The sequence below is a fragment of the Hakea prostrata genome, chromosome 8, assembly GCF_041222555.1.
Source record: "Hakea prostrata isolate BN-2017 chromosome 8, UWA_Hpros_2, whole genome shotgun sequence".
In the NCBI taxonomy this organism is placed as follows: Eukaryota; Viridiplantae; Streptophyta; class Magnoliopsida; order Proteales; family Proteaceae; genus Hakea; species Hakea prostrata.
This window is the reverse complement of record NC_142607.1, coordinates 20938449-20959093: the sequence shown is the minus strand read 5'-3', so window position 1 is coordinate 20959093 and position 20645 is coordinate 20938449. Positions and strand designations below refer to the sequence as shown.

The 20645-nt window shown below is 39.8% G+C and overlaps 1 protein-coding gene across 5 annotated transcripts in view; it reads right to left on the bottom strand.

Moving 5' to 3' along the window:
* LOC149007410 (transcriptional corepressor LEUNIG-like) overlaps positions 1-20645 on the bottom strand; it is a 43351-nt gene that overhangs the window by 2607 nt on the left and 20099 nt on the right. For 2 of the 5 annotated variants that reach the window (XM_089165629.1, XM_089165634.1), the window contains 9 exons: positions 12258-12587; positions 11964-12143; positions 11611-11856; positions 11364-11508; positions 11129-11238; positions 10795-10944; positions 9250-9405; positions 8968-9084; positions 442-639 (listed from right to left, as the gene is read on the bottom strand). In XM_089165629.1, coding sequence (XP_089021755.1) covers positions 442-639; positions 8968-9084; positions 9250-9405; positions 10795-10944; positions 11129-11238; positions 11364-11508; positions 11611-11856; positions 11964-12143; positions 12258-12587 — 1632 coding nt within the window. Of the gene's footprint in view, positions 1-441; positions 640-8967; positions 9085-9249; positions 9406-10794; positions 10945-11128; positions 11239-11363; positions 11509-11610; positions 11857-11963; positions 12144-12257; positions 12588-20645 lie in introns of those variants that run through there. The other 3 variants (XM_089165630.1, XM_089165631.1, XM_089165632.1) reach the window with 3 other exon arrangements.

Below are 20645 nucleotides of genomic sequence, written 5' to 3'. Positions count from 1 at the left end.
GCAAAAGGACCCCTAAACACAACGAAACTTATGGTCGAAATTAAATTTTTAAAAAACCCAAAAGTTTGGAATTTCAATCATCGAGACCAGCGAAATTTCAAAACTTGACGAGGGTATATGGACATTTGGCCCAACTTGTCCCCAACACACCCATACATACCTATGAATCCAAGCCAGGTCAACAGAAGTTCCTATGAGAACCATAGAAGCTGCAGGGCAGGCTCCAAGTAGGTAAGGAAAGTCAAACTCAAGACACTGTTGATTTAGGCACACTCACCAGCTGAACTAAATCGTGGAATTGCATGAAAGGATAATCAAAAAATGCTTAACTTAGGAACAACATTTCTTTCTTAACCTGAATAGGCAGCCAGAATTCTAAGGTGGTAAATTTGCATGAGTGATAATAAAACCACAAAAAATACAAAAGAGGGAATAACTTGCCTGGTAACAGCCAATCACCAACAAAGAAGGATAAGTGGGGTGGAAAACACAGGAATGAAACTTGTTGCCATTACAGCTCAGGTCATGAACACGGCCCCCATCAGTCATGTTCCAGACTCTTACAGAATCCTCGCTCACAGATGCCACAAACTCACCCAAAGGATTCCAGCACACAGAATGAACTGGATTTGTATGTCCCTGAAGTTAAAAATCAAAGCAAGAAAACAGAAAGCGCAGTTACTCAACAAGGCACCCAAAAAATAATAGCAAGGCAAGATATACTGGGAAGTAACAAAATCAATCCAGCCAAACCTTACAAGCAAACATGAAATAACACACAGCAGATCCGTCTCCACTGTTGCTTTCCCATGCAGGAACTTACAAAGAGCATACAAACTTATTTGGTGAATGTGTCTATGTCTATTCTTACCCAAAAAAAAAAAAGAATATGTCTTTGTTTATCTTCTTTTTTTTTTTTTTTGGGGGGGGGGGGGGTGTGGGTTTGGTTCCAACACCTCTGCGACGCACGCTCCTGGCCCAGACACCTACTCTGAGAGGATCTTCACAATTTCATTACAGATTCACAGGAGGATTTCTTAAATATGCTGCAGATGTTACAACCTTATTCTCAATTCGTCTAACATGGTCAAAATCTTAAATCATCCAATCTTTATCTTTAGCCATCCTATCGATAGCTTTACCCCCCCCCCCTCCTCTATATTCAAATTGTCATAAAGACCCTCGTATTTCTTAGTACTGCCTCCTGACAATCTTCTTCGCTTTCTTTCTGACTGGCTCAGTTCTATAGATCATCTACCTCGGTAGTCCTTTGTCGCATCATAAAAAGCTAGCTTTCTTAGTCTTAGTGGCTGTTTTGACAACATCACTGACCACAAAGACTCCTTAATGTGAACCAAATTCTAGGATTTTTTATTTATTTTGATATTATGCCCTAAATTTGGGCTTACTTCAGGATCCTCTCTCTGAGAACCAGCATTCTTAAGGGACTTTCTTCGAGGAATTAGGGTTTCAAGTAATCAATCAATACCTAAAATGGGATGGTCGGGCTTGGAAACAATAAATTGGGATATTAGTAACTTTGTTATGGGGTCAGGTTCAGACCCAACAATGAATTTGGGTATGGGTAGAAAGGGGTATAGGGATTGCAGTAAAGGGAGAATGGGGTCTGGGAGTTTTCTGTTGGGTTTAGAGAAGTCTAGGGATGCGTAGGGTTCTAGGTATGTTGCTGCCCTGTGGTTCTTGATTGATTCTTGCTTTTCTTTTCTTTCTTTTATTGCAATCTTGGCCTTTCTTGGTGTTCTTGATGGGATCTAGCTTTCTTTTCTTTCTTTCTCTTGCAAGTTTGATCTTTCTTGGGTTAGGGAAAATTCTGCAACTTGGTTTTTCTAGGTTTTTTTAGGAGAGGAAAAGAAAAGAAGAAGGAAAGAGAAGGGGGAAGGGCTGCCCTTGCGGATTACGGTTACATGAGGGTGGGGGTGGCCTAGGATTGGAGGGGAAGGGGTCCTAAAGGTGCTACAGGGTTTAGAAGAGGCCGGAGATGTCTGCAGTAGAGGGGGCAGCTGGGCGAGGGTTTGCATGAGCTAAGGGAAGAGGGAGGGGCGGCAGAAATGGGGAGGGGAGGGCGTGTACTTTGATCAAGGAAGAAGACTGCCACCAGTTGAATTTTCTGTTGTAGATTGAAAAACACTTATTGAAATTGAAGAAGATAGCGCACTAATCCTGCTGTGGCCCTACCATGAAGACCACGATTTGGATTTCCTCCAAGCTCAGATTTGTATTCAACAATTCAACTCCTGGTTATATGGTTTAACAGCTTTATTTATAACCTCAAATAAAAACATCAAAAAAGACTCTGAGTTGGAAAACCAATTAGAACTGGCTGACCAACTCTAACTTAACTAGTAAATGAGTAAGACTTTGACTCAAACAAGAAAACTCCATAACTAACTCTAGAGGATTCCAATCCAAATTCTAAAAGTAGATATGGAGTCCTAAAAATAAGGAGAATTAAAATGGACTCAAGCTAGGAGGTCCCAACATAACAAGGAATCTCACCTAGACAAGGACTCTTGAATAACTTGCAAAATACTAATCAGAAAAATAAAGTAAAAATAGATCTAGGGTCCAGACAAGACTCTGGACTTGACGGGACCAAGACCTAATCAAAACAAATTTGGACAAAATTACTAAAATACCCCTGGTTCAAAATTAGGGGTCCTTGGGTGTGGGGGATCAACCCTAGGCCTCTGGGTTTGCTCGAAATAATTTACATCACTCCCTAAGGGCATGATTTTTGTCTTTTGACTCCCTTGGCAACTCTTCAGCAGTATTCCATATGCAAGCGATCACCTCATTCCATGATTAGTGTCATCTTTGGGATCCACTTGCCTTGTTGACCATTGTATCCATAAAAGCAACGAACGATCTTTTAGTTTCCACTGTATCTAAGGGCACAAAAGTTCCCTTATATTATGTATCTGTAATATGAAGTGAATATCTAGGACCACCAATTTATGTTGAGACTTGAGTGGTTGGATTCTCCCAAGGTATAACTCTACAGTCCTTTCGGAACTATCAGTCAGACCTTCTTCTTAAGACTGGAGAATAAACCAGTTGGCTGGTATAATGTCCATTTTGGAGGTAGACAATTGCTCCTATCTCTTTTCAAAAGAGTGTAAAAGTAAGCTCCCCTCCTCATTCTTCTATCTCCACAACACTACCATGAACATCTTAAAAGCCTCTACGACCCCTCCATAACCATTCAGATTACCCCTTATAATAATCTATTTCCTTCACTAAAACCACACACTAATACCAAAATTAAATCTTAATATTTTCACTCAACCCTACCTGAGGTGCACAAGCCCTAATTGTATTGACAACCTTATTTTCCATTCAGACCACCACCTATAATAATTTTATCTCCTTGACTCAAACGTTGTACTAATGCATCCATTTCCTCCCAAAATTGTACCTTACCACTTTCATCCAATCTTAAATGAGTTGGCACTAGCCCTCATTATATGAGAAACTTTCTCCAATATCAATACCAATTTGACGAATACAATTGCAATTGTTTACTATCCACCAAAGGTAGATATCCACTACATTTCACACTGCACCATAGTTGTCAAGGCGTTGCCTAGCCTTGGCGTCCTGGCGGGTATCTAGGGCCTGTGGCGACCATTGCCTCAGGCAAAGTGAATAAGGCGGTTGCCTCAGAGATGAGGCGTCTCCGAGTCGTCAACTTAGACGACTCGGACGCCTTATTGCACTGGGCGATCGCCTTATTGGGGGTTTAGAAATTGTAAATTATTTGATTCCAAATCAAAGGTAAAAATTAATTTGTAACGTAGATTCCAATCGGAAAGAATCTAATGGGTGAGTTGTTATATAGGTGTTACATATTATTACATATTATCATTTGTAACATTAAATTAATTTAAAAAAAAAAAAAAAAAAAAAACAAGATTGAATTATTGAAATCGATAGAAACTCAGCCCTAACCTCTCGCTCTCTCTCTCAGTCTCTCTCTCGCTCTCTGCTACTCTCCCTCAGCAACTCTCTTCGTCTCCGACTCCGACAGCGACCACCAGCGACACCTGTGACACCGGCAACAGCTAGCGTCATCACCGGCGACAGCCAGCATCACCGGCGACAGCCTTTGGAGGATTTGGACTCGTGCGACTCTCTTTCTTCTTCTTTCTTCTGCAACTCCACCGTATCTCAGCCTTCTTCTTTCTTCTGCAACTCCTCTGACGGTTGTAGGCTTGCAGCGAGTCACTTCCGGTCACTCTGGTCTCCATCTCAAGCGACGGTAAGTCTCCAAAATACTCTCTTTTTTTTTCCTTACTTCTGGTCACTCTACTCTTACTTCTGCTTCTTTTTTTTCCCCACTCATAGGCTCATATGAAGGCCACCGTAGTTGCAATGATCAAGTTGCAGCAGTGTCAGTCACCATCTTAGGCGACAGTATGTCGCCGGATTTGTTTTCTTTCCTGCGATTGCTAACTTGCTTTTTTCTTTTCTTTTTTTCTGTTTTGGTTGTTGCATACTGCTTGGTGTATTATGACAGTATTATCACTCTATGTTGCTTTTTTTTTCTTTCTTTTTTTTTCCTGCGATTTGCTCCCAAGCATGAATTTTTCAGAAGCTTGGTTGATGCACCATGTGCAAACCATTTGTTTTCAGCATCAAACAGTCGAGATTGATGCTTTGTTTCCATCAGCTTTGCTTCGATCAGTAAACCTTCTTCTGTGAGATCTTCTCATGGATTCAAAAATCACAGTTCATGATTGATTATGCCACAAACAATAACAATACCCATTAATGAAGGTATGTTGTCTAGTGTTTATTTGTTTTGCTAGTTTTGGTGACATTTAATGAAGGTATGTTGTCTAGTGTTTATTTGTTTTGCTCATGCATTAATGTGTTTACTATTTAGTTACATTTTATCTTATCTTGATTCTTGTTAGTGATAGTATGATACTTGAAATTTATTTAGGACCTACTATGTGTGGTTTGTAGTATGTTGGATGACTTGAGGTAGGCTAAATGGCTAATATTAGTTTTTTTATTATATATAAGATATGTTTATAATGAATTAGTGTATGAGATGTACACTAAAACGCCTCGACCGCCTCAAAAGCGCCTCGTCGACTCATCGCCCCAACTAGCTAAAACTGTCTCGCATCGCCTCGTCGCCATGACAACTATGCACTGCACTTCTACTACATTGGTCTTCTGCATACCAAATTTTAAAAGAACGCAACACCTTAGCTGTCTTTCCATCTAGCCTCCTAGATCCAGGAAAATATTAATCCTTCTACTCCTTATAGCATTCATCAGCTCCATACTAGGAACCAATGTTCCAAGAAACTAATTTAATCCTACGCTTTTTTTGGAGTAGAATCTTCATTAACAGTAGTTAATTATACAAGAACTCTTGCCTACTTGTCACGGGTTTGGCTCCTCTCCATAAAGGGGGATTCCCAAAGTGTGCCCGGTGAGCTATCAGATTTAGCCACGTGTCACATGCTGATCCAACGGCTAAGACAAAATACTCTCTTTTACATCCTAAAACTCATCTCCGGTGAACTCAAGTAGAGCTCTGTTCGAACTCTAAGGGCAGTGACTATACTGTTCTTTCATGATTTTCATGCTGCAGCTTGTTATGTTAATTGGATAAGAACTAAGAAACTAAAATTTTCACCCTCTAGAACCCTTTTTTTTTTTGGGATTTATGCTTTAAAATGGGTTCTGCTTAGTCACAAGTAGTGAAGTCTACTCAAGTCTCTTTCTTTCACGTGTATCCTTGCTGCCCTTGATGGGAAGGTGAGGAGCTCAGGAAAACAATTTTCTGCAGATGTGTTGCATCCGGAATTTCAGATGTTTGATTCTTCAGGAAACAACGAGAGAAGAACTGAAACTAACAGCAGCAATAGAAAATAGAGCCAGAAAATAGATGAGTTATATTCCAAAAACAAAAACAGAGGGGGGGAGTATCTGCTGTAGCAAATCTTTAAGTGCACACTTGCCTAATTAGCTGAGTACAACAAATTAATACTCAATTACTGCAGGTCTTAATGGCATTCTCAGCACTTTCTCTTGGCTCAGCTTAAATCAACTTCACACAGGCTAGGGTTAAACCATTTGGGAAGATGATATTTGAACATCATATTTTTATTTTTTGGGGGGGACGAAAGAACATCATATTTAGGATACTATAGCGGTTGCAAAATTATTTGGATTAGTCAGATAACAGTTCTGTTTGCCTCCCCAAAAGGAAGAGTTAACAGTTAGAATATTGGATCTCAATTTTAATTTCCAGTGTTTAAACAGAGCTCTACTCGAGTCCACCGGAGATGAATTTTAGGATGTAAAAATCCACTTGTCCCTGCATCTGGGTCATGGGTGTCAATGTGGCTCAAAAAAAAAAATACCAATATGGAGATGAAAATTGGATCCAAGATATAGGAGAAAGGGTGAATACCAGCTGCTACTTGATGCACCAATAAAACAACAACTCATAACAACAAAATTTTCACCCTCCAAAATAAACCCATAAAGGAATTATGATACATGTGTTAAGACCCTGATAAGCACCCCTGAAACCTCTAGTGACTGGTTGTTTCCCTAAAAATTCCAGCGATAAACTTCTCCTCACCACTGCAATCACTCACTCAATCTCACTGAAATGGGTAACAGAGATGGGACCACAAGCAAAGAACAAACAAATGCAATTCAAATTCCTTTACCAATTGATGAATTCTCTTACAAATCACTCGGCAATGCCTACCCCCAACAAAACCAGTGAACTCAACCCATCTGCTACCGCAAGCCAAGCTTACCCCAAAACCCAACTAATCCACCCCCCCCTCCTTTCTCCCCTATACAATTTCAGGTTATATAGCCCCCAAAGAACAAAGGAACACCCTTCCCATGTGATCCTCCCATATGGGTTATTCTAATAACCTAAACTACCCCTGCCTCTACACCTTCACATGGTGTCTTAACAATACTCCCCTCCTAAAGTCTCACCTTGCCCTCAAGGTGAAATTGTTCTTGCACCTGTGACCACCGTTTCCCCATAGCACACATCCCCTGAAATTGCAGCCGTGTCATCATCATTCTCATGTACCATCAACACCTTGAACTGCTTGTAGGGTTAGTGATGGGTCTTAGAGTAGCATGTGTCACAGCTGAAGCATAGGCCCTTATCCATCTTTGATTTGATTTGATTTCATCCAGCATCAACCATCTGGAGAGCTGGTTCTATGCCATAGAGGTCGCCACCGCTTGAGAGGATGTTGGTGAAGACGAAGGGCTTGTGGGTGATGAATTGGGTTGTGGATGGTTCAACCTAGTCAACCCAGCCAGGTTAGTTCCAGTGCCATTTAAGTGTTCTGTTGTTGGGCTGGATTTCAGCCCATTCACAGTGAAAGAATTAACATTCACGACCCACTAGGCTAAATCGTGGGCCATTAGATTGGGCTGTATCACACTGGACCAGTGTAACCCTATAAGGTCCCCATTCCTTGCTTCAATGGACTGGGCCAAGTCCATAGCATGGGTTAAACTTTCAGGCTTGAATAAGTGTACCTAGAGCTGTATCTCGTCCCCAAGAACCAATAGGAATGCTCCACGAAGCTACGCTTCATCTCAACAGCTGCTGCAGCAACGAGGGCTTTGCAGTTTGCACTTCTCCCAAAATTCTCCAACAAAGCCATTCTGTTCGAGGTTAATCAAGGCTTCTTGGGGGCTCTTCGATTAAGGCAAGCCGAACCGTCATTCCATGGCCTCCTTCAGAGAAGCCTGCAATTCTTGAAATAGCAACCATCCAAGACAAGGCCATCGAAGCACAGAGTTGCAGCTCTGAGAATTTTGTTGCCATCAAGCCCATAGAGGTGAAACTACCTCTCTGCTTTAGTGACCAGCCTCAAGGGTCCTCGCCAGTGAATATCAGCATCTCCAGTTGCCGTGTGAGGAATTCCCTGCAATGGACAAGTCTCTTTGACGCAAACCTGGTCTTCACAACTCCCCTTCCGTGCGCTTTCACCAGCCGACAGTGGTGGGGTTTGTGGCACTCTATCCTCTGTTACTTCCGGCGCTGGCAAATCGATGGCTTTCCCACGCATCAGGTAAGCCTTCAATTCTGCTCTAAACTCATTGCTACACTGCTGCTCTCGCTCCAATTGCTGACCCAATGTTCCAATCTGCATCTGAATTTTCTTCACCAATTTTTCAAGTTCTTCCACTCTTGCCTCCATTCTACTCTTAACCAAGTCCTAGGATCAGATCGACTCTGATACCACTTTGTTAAGACCCGGATAATGACCCCTGAAACCTCCGGCAACTCTAGTTGTTTCCCTAAAAATTCCGGCAATTAACTCTCTCCTCACCGCTGCAATCACTCAACACTCAATTTCACTGAAATGAATAACAAAGATGAGATCGCAAGAAAAGAACAAACAAATGCAGTTCAAAATCCTTTACCAATCTACGAATTTTCTTACAAATCACTCGACGAGGCCTACCACTAACAAAACTAGGGCTATCACCCCAGCTCGCTACTGCAAGCCAAGCTTCCCCAAAACCCAACTAATTTCTTCCCCCCCCCCCTCTTCCGTCTCCCCTTTTCAATTTCACATTCTATAGCCCCCCAAAGACCCAACAAACACCCTTCCCATGTGATCCTCCCACACGGGTTATTTTGATAGCCTAATCTACCCCTGCATCTTCACCTTCACATGGTGTCTTAACAGCCTGCCAAACAACAAAACTGGTCCAACAGTTCCAACAAACCATAGGAATTCTTCTTAGGATATTCTGGCATCAAAGATCAGCTAGAATCTTCAGAAAAAAATTTGCCAAAAGAGAAAATGCCCCAGGAGTGTATTGCCTTCATGCAAGTTATCACATGCATAACCTTTTGTTTTGGTCACAATTACGCTAGGATACTAATTGACAAACCTATAGGTACCCAAAAAAAGAATAAAAACCAACCTCCAATTTATACCGGCAAGTTTGAGTCTCAACATCCAATATGGATACAACATTCTCCGCAGCTGCTGCAAGAAGCCTGCCAAGACGGGGTTGAAACCTCATCTGGGTTGCACCACCCTGCATAAACACAGAGTTCATAAAAGCTCAGAGCCACAAAAATTACTGCATTTTAAATAAAAACAGAATTTTTTGGATTAAAAAAAAAATTAATAAACCACCAACAAACTAACAAGATGACAACCTACAGCATAAACCTCACATCTACCAGGTCACTGACAGTACCTTGAACACTCTAGCACAGCTACCATTATTAATGCTCCAATATCGTATCTCACTGTCTCCATCACACGAGCAGATAAGATCCTCTTTATTTGGGTGGAAGTCCAATGACATGACAGAAGCAGAATGTCCTGTGAATGTCCGGAGTGAATATCCTGGCTGCAAAATGAAATTATACATCACATCAAGAGTGTATTCACCATGTTATTTATCAAAAGGATGGACAGAATGAAACCAATATGTATGTGGTTCACAATTATTGCACCTAGAAGTAATAATGCTAGACCAATCTAAAACCGCTCCTATTTCAATACATAAAGTATGGTTTTTATTTGTAATGGGCTAAATCGTAAGGCCCAAAGGTGCAGTGTCTAAAGCAGAATACACGGTTTTATTAAGGTGGGACCCATTAGAGATCAGTTTAGGACATATCTAGTACTAATTGGTATGGGGTTCTTGTGACACTCATTAGTTTTTTTTTTCCTGTCCTAACTAACATGTCCTATTTGATTTAATTTATGTTTTGGGGGTTTCCAGTCGTTTGTCAAGTTATGCATCTTAATAGTATTATCTACATTAATTTACTTACTTTAAAAAACCAAATAGGATGCTTCAATATTCTTTTCCTTATTAATGAACATATAAATTCACCCTCCCATACATATATATATATGGTATAGTATATAGGTTGCACATATAAGAAGGCTTCATCCTTTCTCTTCCTTTCTTTTTTTTTTTTTTTTGGGTCCTGTATTCCTCTATGATCCTTTTTGTTTTTTTGTCCAGTATTCCTCTATGATCCTTTTTGTTCATGGTACCATTCACTCTCCTATTCTCTGCAAATCAAACATCTATTCCACACATAATCAATCTAGTTTTTCCCTGAACAACATATCAGATCCTACCTAGCCTACCAAATCTGGCTGGTATACCATGAACTATTTGACATGTTCGCTTTCTGTTAAGAACTTCAAGCTGTGCAAGAGTACTTGTGGAAGTCTGGAGAGAGGCCCGCAGATGAGGTGGTATGGCCATCAAGCAACAGACGCCTGGGGACTGATAGGAGAATGAATTGCTCAACGCACCTTAGCTTCCCCTTGTTCTCTTTCCTTCTCTCTCTCTTATCCCTACTGTGATACCATATTTCAGACAACTCAAGAAGCAATACGCCGCCAGATTCTGTTGGTGCAAGTCCACCCTATAATTCTCACTAAACAAAAGCCTAATAAATAGCACATGTCTATTAACGTAGTAAAAACTATGATTCAATTCTACCCCAAAAAAAAAAAACTATGATTCAACTGTTAGTCCTTTCAGCATATATGATCAATAACTTTAAGAACTGGGAAGGAGATTAATCATTGAGAAAAACGGCTGAAGGATTGAGGTCTAAGTTACTAATGCATGATAATAAATATTAGAATCTAATGCAAGAATGTATGGGAAAAGTACTAGGAAATAGGAATACCAGCAGTACATCAATGAGAAACAAATAACTAATCAATGAATAATCAGGATGAGTGGTAATAAAGAAAATCATCCACTAACATTTTCGACATCCCAAACCCTGACTGTTTTGTCAAAAGAAGACGTAGCAAGGCGGGGCATGCTCGGACTGAAACGAACATCAGTTATCAACAAAGAATGTTCTTCCAGTGTTGTCTTTTTCTTTAAAGTATCTGTGTGCCACAATATAGCCTGCACATCAAAATCAGTAGGACTAATTGACATTCCTTCTTGAAATAGTAAAGCCTCAATTTTAACCAACAGTAATTTCAACTAGTTCCCTTTACTCTTGGCCAATTGTTACTGTTCTCACACTGACCAAAAGGATAATATAACTAAATTAAGGAAAGACAGTCTACCCACGTTGTGCAAATACCTTCTTATCGTGCCCACCACTAGCAAGCAATTTTCCATCTGATGAGAAGTGGCAACATATAACCTTACTTGCACTTGCTTGAATATGGCCAACTTCAGTAAATGTGAACCCTGGTTTTAAACACACATCCAATTGCCTTGGTGAATTAATGTGATTATAAACAAGATAATTTTAGGGAAAAGAAAAAGGAAAATCAAAAACGAGAAATCACATTGTAAAGGAGAAATCTTCTCACCTTTGCTGACATCCATGCCACGTCCAACTGGGTCCCTGGGATCCATATCATCATGAGAAAGGAATGACTCAACATTGTCATCTAGAGAACCATCCTCCACAAATCGATCCATATCAGCCTGCAATTCAAGATCTTTATCATCCCACTGCCAAAATCAAGTGCTAATGAGAATTATGAGCAAGTTAATATTTTTTTTTTCTTTCTTTATTAAAGACACTTGAATCCAACAACAACAAAATCTGCTTACCAACTGATTTGATGGAGATGTTAATGTTCCAGTGCCATCAGGGCCAAACATGATTAAAGGCTTGGTGGAACTTCCGCTGTGTGGCAAAGTAGGCATTGAAATCACGTCTCCTGGGGTATGAGTCGATGGTGTTGATGGTGCAGAACTTGGGGACGGTCCTGCCGTGTTTGCAGTTCCTGAACTGTTGGCTGGCCCAGAAGATGATACAGGTTGTTTTCTCTTTCGCCCACTCTGATTTTTTGAAGCCTTAAAATGAATTAAGAATGATTGTGTTAGAAATCAACCCTTGCAGAAATGATCAAAGGAACACAAAGATTTAGAAATGTTATGGAAACGTAGCCATATTGACAGACCTGATCTCCACGAAATGAATTTGACATGCTGCCATCTACAGTAACACTTCCAGCACCATTCATTTTGTCCTGCTGGTGAAGATGGTGGTTTGTATTTTGAGATTGCTGACTCGAAAGTGCATGCTGCTGAAGCTGTTGCTGCTGTTGACTGTTACTCTGCTGTTGTTGTTGAAACATTTTCTACAAAATAGAACAGAATAACTAAGGTTGTGGCCTTTATATTGAAGAACTAGCAAAAAAACTGAAAGATCAAACATTAACTTCAACAATAGAGAATTGCAGAGGAAAGGCTACCTTCATAAACAACTCAGCTTCAGCTCCAGCCCCACGTGACAGAACAGGTAATCCAGTTTGCATTGGTGATCCAACATTCGGAACCATTTCACCAGCAGAATTCGAATGGCCATCCTTTCCAAGAGCTATATTCCTACTGTTGGTAAGGAGCATCCTAAGTCTTCTGCTATCAACATCGCTGGCAGATGGTGATGCCAAATTTTGCTGCTGTGCCTGAATCAAAAGCTGTTGTTGCTGTGGTGTCAATAACTGAAGTTGATGAAAAGGTTGAGGGGATTGTATATAAGATTTCTGCTGCTGAAGAAGCCCCGAGCGAAGCTGCTCAATCCCCTATCAAAAGGAGGGGAAGGAAAAGCAGAAAAATAAGCAACACAGTAAAAACATGATTTTGATAACATATTCAGTTGGATTAAAACAGGGGCTAGTGACACCAACTGGTGAAATATTGGAAAAACCAAATAGCAGATACCCAAATGTCTCAACAAATTCCATATTTGCCACAACATATGAAACTCTATGTAATCTATCACTATAACCATAGTTCAAGATCTCTTCTCAGTATCTCACCCCTACCAAGACAACTGATATATTGAGAGTTCAGCCGAAATATGCCGAAATATGCTGAAATCTGCTATACGATCTACCAGATTCAGTGGCATGTTTCCTTGGGTTTTATGTGACTTTTTTGGGTCTGATTCTTCTCAGACAACTTAAAAAAGGTCCTATACACATATTCATGGTTAATTTGATTAACAACCCACAATGATCTTTTGCATGCATGCTCATGCTTTGCTTGTAAGGATTCACACATATCCATCGTTAGTCTGAGTAAAAAACATGCTTGACTTAAAAATTAACATAAATTATAAGCAAATCCAATCAATAATGAAGTAAAACACTTAACCTAACATACATAAGAAGACATGTTGAATCTCAATTACCATATATTATCATACATAACCATTTTTTTGAAATACTTTTCAAAAACAATACTGGCACACCATAACAAATGTGACTATGAAATGACCTGGCAGCACTTCAAAAACATGTAGAACACCCTTTCATATTTTTCTATAATTTTCAAAATCAAAAAGAGTATTTTTCCTTCTCTATAACTTCAATAATAATTAGTCTAATTTTTTAAGAATTTTTACAAATACCTATAGGGTGCGAAAATATTTCAATAGCATGAGGCCCTAGATCAGTCCAAGTTGTTCAACATTTATTTATTATAAAATATATAGCAGCACATTTCTCTCGCTCTCGCTCTCTCTTTAACATTTTCATGTAGAAAAATAGATCTCTAACCCTAAAAAAAGATCTAACCAAAAAAAAAAACCCAAAAAAAGGCATAGCATAAAAATTTATACACCGTGGTTCGTAGGTTGGCCCACTAGTGGAACAAGTATTGATCATATATTTTTCAAAAAGAAGTTTAGAGAAAATTTGATTACCTCAAATTGGAAAGTTTAGACATGTTTGCCGGTGTTCGTTTTGTGGAGAAATTCCCTTGATTGGAGGTAAAAATGCTCAAAATGGCCAAACACCCCCACCCCTAATGTTACCTGAAATTTACAGAGGAAAAAATGGTCTCGGTCGAGATCTCGTCAACCTTGATTTTGAACCCCCTTTCTTTCCCCTTATGCTCCTTGAATCACCGAAATCTTGAAAAAGGACCAAACTTAAATACCAGAAAAAAAAAAAAAAAAAAACCCCCCATCTCATTTCGGTGGGCTCGAGTTTACACGAGATTTCAAACCATGGTTGTAACAACCATTTATCACTGTTCAGTGAACTATAACGAACACAGAAAAATTGAAAGATCAACATTTTTCTCCTCACTAGGGTTTCCATAGTCATGCAAACCTTGGTAACACAGACTCAATCAATGAATTTTAAAAATAAAGCCTACAACAGGTTAGATCAGTACTTTTGTGGATCCAAGATTAAGTGTCTTTTATTTTTACTTGCAATTTATGTCTTGTCAATATTATAGTGAGGCATAACGTCTAGGCAACATGACAAATCAACACCTGGATGCAGTGACACATAAGCATATGCAACAGAAAACATATAGGATTACTTATTTAACAAGAGTTCAAAATTATTTGATGCTGTAAAGGAAGGATTAATATTGCATGTATCCCAGAGAATAAATGGAAGGGTAGGGAGGAAAGCTAAGAAGTTGGATGATTTTCAACCTTCGTATGTGGGGGATAAAAATGTAACAGAGATTAACATAAGACCATAAACCCAAGGGTGATAGTCCCAAGCATAGTATCAACCTCCAAACAACTCCAATAAGAAAGCACAGGTTCAGGTCTAGACAGCCAAATCTCAAGAACAGAAGGTACGAACCAAATCATGTAGTACTCATGTGAAGCAACCCAGCAATAACAAGGGCAGAAACAGAGATTGAATGAAGGTCAAAACAACAAAAGAAAAACCCCAGATCCAGTCAAGTTTGACCAACGGCTGTCGAGATATACCACTGAGTCGAAATTAGGAAGTCTAGGAAAACTTTTCGAACATCAACTTTGGTGGAGTTTAGAAACAAAGGTTGATGGTGAGAAATTGAGATCTCTGCTGAGTACTCTTACTTTTCAGTCTCACAGTAAGTCTAGTCTCGCTTTTCAAAAAAGTGAGATATCTCAGAGAGATCTCAAGAATCAAACTATGCCAAGAAACAGGGCTGATGCTCCAGTATTGATGCAATCAAACTATAGTTCAGTGCTTTATATTGAGGTCGGCTTTCAGTATTAACTCAAACAGTAACTTGTTCTGTGAATGTCAGAGAATAGATTATAAAGGTAAAGCAGCAGAACACAAGATGGAACATTTTCATAAGATGGAAGGGAAAAAGAAAACCCATCAGCAGCTCAAAGATGTTCATTACCTAAAATGGTCACTAACTAGAGGAACCAGTTCCATGGTCTGTGGTGACAGAGTATACCATCCGAGATGAGGAAATAGCAGAAGAACAATGACGAACTAGAGAAATAACTGAGTACACAGATGAAGATAGAAGAGCTGAACCAGAGGTAGCAGAAGCAGCATATATTCATGTCAATGAAGTAGTTTCCAGCTTGGACATCAATCAGTAAATGAGAAACTCATTAATGTAAACCCAATTTTAGGGTTGGGGTTTCTTGGATGAATTCCCTAAAATTTAAGGTTTGCCTAGAATCTACCAGCAACTAATTTTAAAATTCTCTGGGTTGATCTACAGCATAAGGAATATTTGTGGAAAGGGAAATGGGTTGTTTAGCAAAATTTAGGATTTTACTAAATTCCCATGGGATTATTGGGAATGTTTAAGGATCCTAACAATATCTTATGGGTGGTTTTGGGTTTACTTTGAGATGGCTCAAAATTACTGGATAACCTATGGGAAGGTTTGAGAGGGAGAAAAAGACTATTGTTTATGTATCTTGGGTTGTGGGAATATCCCAAGGCCCTATGGGATGACTTAGGATTGATGGGAAAAGGGAGGAATATCCTAGGGTTAACAAAAATGAAATGGATAGGGATTTGAGATGTTAAGAAAATCAAGGAAGGAGAAGTGAAGGGAATTAACAATTTAGAGATAGGGGAAAAATGTGGTAAAAGGGAAATTAGGATTAAGACAACAAGCCATGGGAAAGGAAGGGAAAGGGGTAGGGAAAACTTGCGGCAACAAGGAAGGGTGTTCTTACTGGATTCTTAATCCTGCTCTCCTCTCTTCCATTTTTTATTTCTTTACTTTCTTTCTTTCTTCTCTTTATCTTTCTTCTTTTCTTTCTTTTCTTTATTCTTTCAGTTCTGCCACAAGTTTCAGAGAATAACAGAAAACAGAAATTTAAAGGAAAACAGAGGGGGGGGGGGGGGGCTGCAGCAAGAAAGAGAAGAAGAGGGAGGGCTTTCTTGATGCCACAAGACAGAAGTGGGGCTAGGAAGGGGCTGCGATGGCAATGGGAGGACTTGGGGTTGTGCTGCAATGGGAGGGGCTGGGGTTTTCTGGGTAGCGTAAGAGAGAGAGGGGAGAGGGAGGACTGCGATGGGTTTGGGATGAAGAGGATGGAGGCAAGGGGTGTGATGAAGTACGATGAAGAAGGTTGCCAATTCTTGAAGATGGTTGCTGCACTTGAATACAAGAAACTATGAAATCCGCCATGGCCCTCCCAAGAAGGCCATGACCCAACTTCCCACAAGAGTCCTTCAACTCTTATTCAATATGCAAACTAAGTTTTACAATCATAGACTGGCTTACTCATAGCCTTACATCAAAAAGAAAGAACCTAAATCAAACTAGGAAACTATTTGGACTCAACTAAAACTTAGAAGCCAACTTAGCTAGGGTTTCCTTTATCAGTTAGGACAACCCTTTACAACTAAATAACCACCACTTAAATTAAAAGAACTCTTCTTAAAATAAAGACCTAATTATTTGCAAGAGCCCTACTTTAAAGAAAGACTCCTTAAGAATCAAGAACTCAACTACCAATTCAACCTAAGACTTTTAAACAAAACTAGACTCCGAAAAATAAACTAACATTCTGAAATTCAATTCCAGCAACTAATTAGGGGTAAATTTGACCAAAATTTCCCTCTTTAAGCGTTTGGCCAACCCTAGGTGTGCCACCTAGGAGTAGTCCTGGGTCCCACTCTAGGGTTATGGCCAAGGGGTGGACACCTGTTCACATCACTCATCTTGATTTCTTGACTGGCCCTCAGTAGATGTAGGAATCACCTCATCACAATGTGCATAAGCAACGTACAAGGCACAACAGCCAAATCCAACCATACCAATGGAGGTGTGACTGCAATATAGCTTCCAGATGTGGCATTCTTTCTGGCAATACTCACTCTACTGGCTCACAGTAATAAGTGACGAGAAGTGTGGGCAAAAAAACCCTATTAACTAAGAACCACTGAGCCTATGAAGAGAGAATCACTCTCTTGAGGAACATGCTATAAGTCTTTAACATGCCTGCACAATGACTTCCCACAAGCAAAATATGGACATAAGACTTGCTCCAATGATGTTAATGATGCAACGCAAGATTGAATAGGAACAACTGAGGCCCTTCTGAGAGAGACACGGAGTCACCATAACGTGTGATGGATGGAATGGTCCGACTAGAAAGTCCATCATCAACTTTTAAGGTGTATTGTGATATAATCATATTCTTGAAATCTGTGGATGCATCCAGGCATGTGAAAGACAGGTACATTTATGGGCTCTTGCAGGAGGTGGTGGAGAAGGTGGAAGTGAAGAATGTCGTGTAAATAGTCACTGACGACTTTAACATCAAAAAGGCTAGAGAGATATGCAGTCCAAGGATTACAATGTCTTTGGGACACCCTGTGTGGCCCATTGTATTGAACTCGTGTTGGAGGACATTGGGAAGATCAAGATCATAAAAAGCATAGTGGATAGGGCCACACAGGTCACAAACTATATATACAATCACAACTATGCTCTTCACATGATGAGGGAGATATGTGGGGATGACATAGTGCGACCCAGTGTCACGAGTTTTCCATGAACAACATTGCCTTACAAAGCATTGATGGCAATAGACCTAGGTTGAGATCCATGTTTGCATCTCACGAGTGGTTTAATTGGAGAGGATCCAGCATCCTGGATGCGCGCACAACACAAGTTATTGGATCATCAAATGACTTCTAGAAATAGGTGGGGATAGTATTTAAGACATTGGACCCCCATTATAAAGGTCCTACATATGGTGGACTCCTTTATAAAGGAGCCCACTATGCCCCATCTGTATGCAATCATTAAGGCCATGAGGGAGGCCATATATTAAGCAAATCCAAGAGATTGCAAGAATTTCCTAGAGATCATCAAAAATAGATGGAATGCACATCTTATGCATCCACTGCATAAGGTTGGTAAGTAACTATGCAATTTGTTGGTAATTCATTCATTTGATGCTAATTAAAATCTTATATCTAATTGTGAGTCGTGAAATTGTGCAGCCTACTATTTTAACCCCAACTAGCAATACAACAAACCATTTGAGGATAAACGTGGAGCCACTTAAGGCAACGATGGTTGTGGTTAAAATCGAAGCAAGACTCAATGCTCCAATCCCTACGTAACAATGAAGTTAGTAGTAGGGACTTAGGAGTTGCATTTGAATTTTCAGAGACTTTAGCTAACCGTTATTATAAATGATTGTAGATTAAGGTTTTTAGGGATGGATTCGGGTCCTTTAGCTCAGAGGTTGTTGTGCAAGGACGAGAATGAATGGATCCATGTTAGATTAATAACTCATATAAAATTATTACATTTTAAAAATTATTAGATTATCTATTAAGTAATAACTTAATGTTTTTGTAATAATGCAACTAAGTGGTGGGTTCTCTAGCGTGGAAGTGTATAGAACCTCAGGAGATGGTGATCAAGCTCCACTTCTTGATGTAAAAAGGAATTGGAGCACATTTTCCTAACTCCACTTGAAGAGGTGGAACAGATTGGGATCTCAACGCCTAAATGACCTTGTCTTCATCCACTACAACATAAGATTGCAGATGCAACATGCACAAATCCAAGTGGACATCGAGCAGTTGAAAAAGTATCCAATGCAAAGGAACATCTCAAGGGAATAGAACACCATCAGAAAGAGAAAGTGCTGGTTTAGGCCACAAAATTTAGACCAATTAAAGAATAGAGACCCTTAGTGGAAAAATGGAGCCATTTGAAATAAGATCATACGAAAGCCTATAGAGGAGTGATGAGAGTTTTGGAGGAAGAAAAACATGAAGGTGTGTGTAAGGATGGCGATGAAGTATGAAAGTGTGAAAGACATAGAAAAGAGAAAAGGTGAATCATATACAAAAGAGGGGGAAAGAGAGGCAAGGGGTGGTGTTTAGGAGCTCAGAGAAGGAAGAGGAGTGGCAGTTGTTTAGGAGGTGAGGAATTAAGTAGTGACCAACAAGAGGACAAGCAATAAGTCACAACACACAAAATTTTGAGAGAGAGAAGGATCAGCATCTGTGGCGCTTTAAGGTGGGGGCAAAAGCATGGATGCAAGGGTGGGGATCCAAAGATCAATTCCCACCCTGATATAATGACAAAGTTATGAGAAATAATGACTTGTGCCAAGGATCACAGCCAAGCTCTATTTATAGTAAAGGAGAAAACAACAAGATTTTACGAGTACAACCTAGAGCTGACTCACCCACAAGTATACCCATATTACAACATAAAGATACCAAAAATCAATTTTTTTTATTCATCCAAAAAAAAATTTTGAATATTTTACTAATCTAGGGTCAAACATAAATAAAGGTAATCTCAAGAAAATGTTTATCAATGACTTAAAATAGGATGCATGAAGTAAGAGTTGCATCCAGAAGGTTGTGTGGTTGTCGCATTCTTTTAAACTAAAGGAAAATTCTATAGAACAGTTGTCCAACTGTCTATGATACACAAGCAGAATGTTGGACAGTTAAGAAGTGTGAAGTAGATAAACTAAGATTAGCATGGATGAGGATAATGACAAGGATGCGCGACATAGATAAGGAAGGATAATGCTATTAGAGTTTTGGGAATCGCCCGCATACATTAAGCTACAAGAAAAGTCAATTGGGGTGGCATGGCCATGTCCAAAGGAGGCTTTAGGATGACTAGCTTTAAAGAGTTACCTGCTTTAGATCAAAGGAACTAAAAGAGCTAGAGGCCTAAAATAATCCTAGGAGTAGTGCAGAAAGACTTGCATAGTTTCGATCTTGTCTTAAAGTATAAGAAGCATGGACATATGTAGCGATCTCCATTTACGTTTGGATATCGATGGGTTGAGTTTTTAATTTTGCTATGTTCCATTATTATTTATTCTCAGTCTTTACATCCATGTATACATGATGTATCCTGGGTCAAGCCCCTGAAATTGGGCCCAAAAACAAGATCCAAAAGGTGCACCTAAAGCTAGCTAGGATACTCGAGGGATATTTTGGTCATTTTCCAAGCCCACTTTTGGGGCCAAGGTGCGAAGTTTTGGCAAAATTCTCCACATTTCAGCTGAAAGTTCTCGACATTTCGAAAGCCTTCCAGAGCTTTACTTGTTTGCAAAGGTCAAGTATGCTCCAACCCAGAAATTCATCATTGCAAATTTCCTACTCTCTCAGAATCAACACCAGAAGCACCAAGTGGGTCTCTCTTCGAAGACACCCAAGGTCTCTCAGTGGTGGAATACGATCCAAACCTATGTCAAGAAGGCCGGTAAGAAGGGACCCAGATCGTTCTTTTCGGTCAATTGACTGATGAAGGCTACTCGATGGGCAAATCCTTAAAGAGATCCAAGATTTCGAGTTAGCGGCAAAAGCAAGCCGTCTGGAAACCGGGTGTAATCGCTCTAGTTCTCACATCTCATAGCAGATGATGTA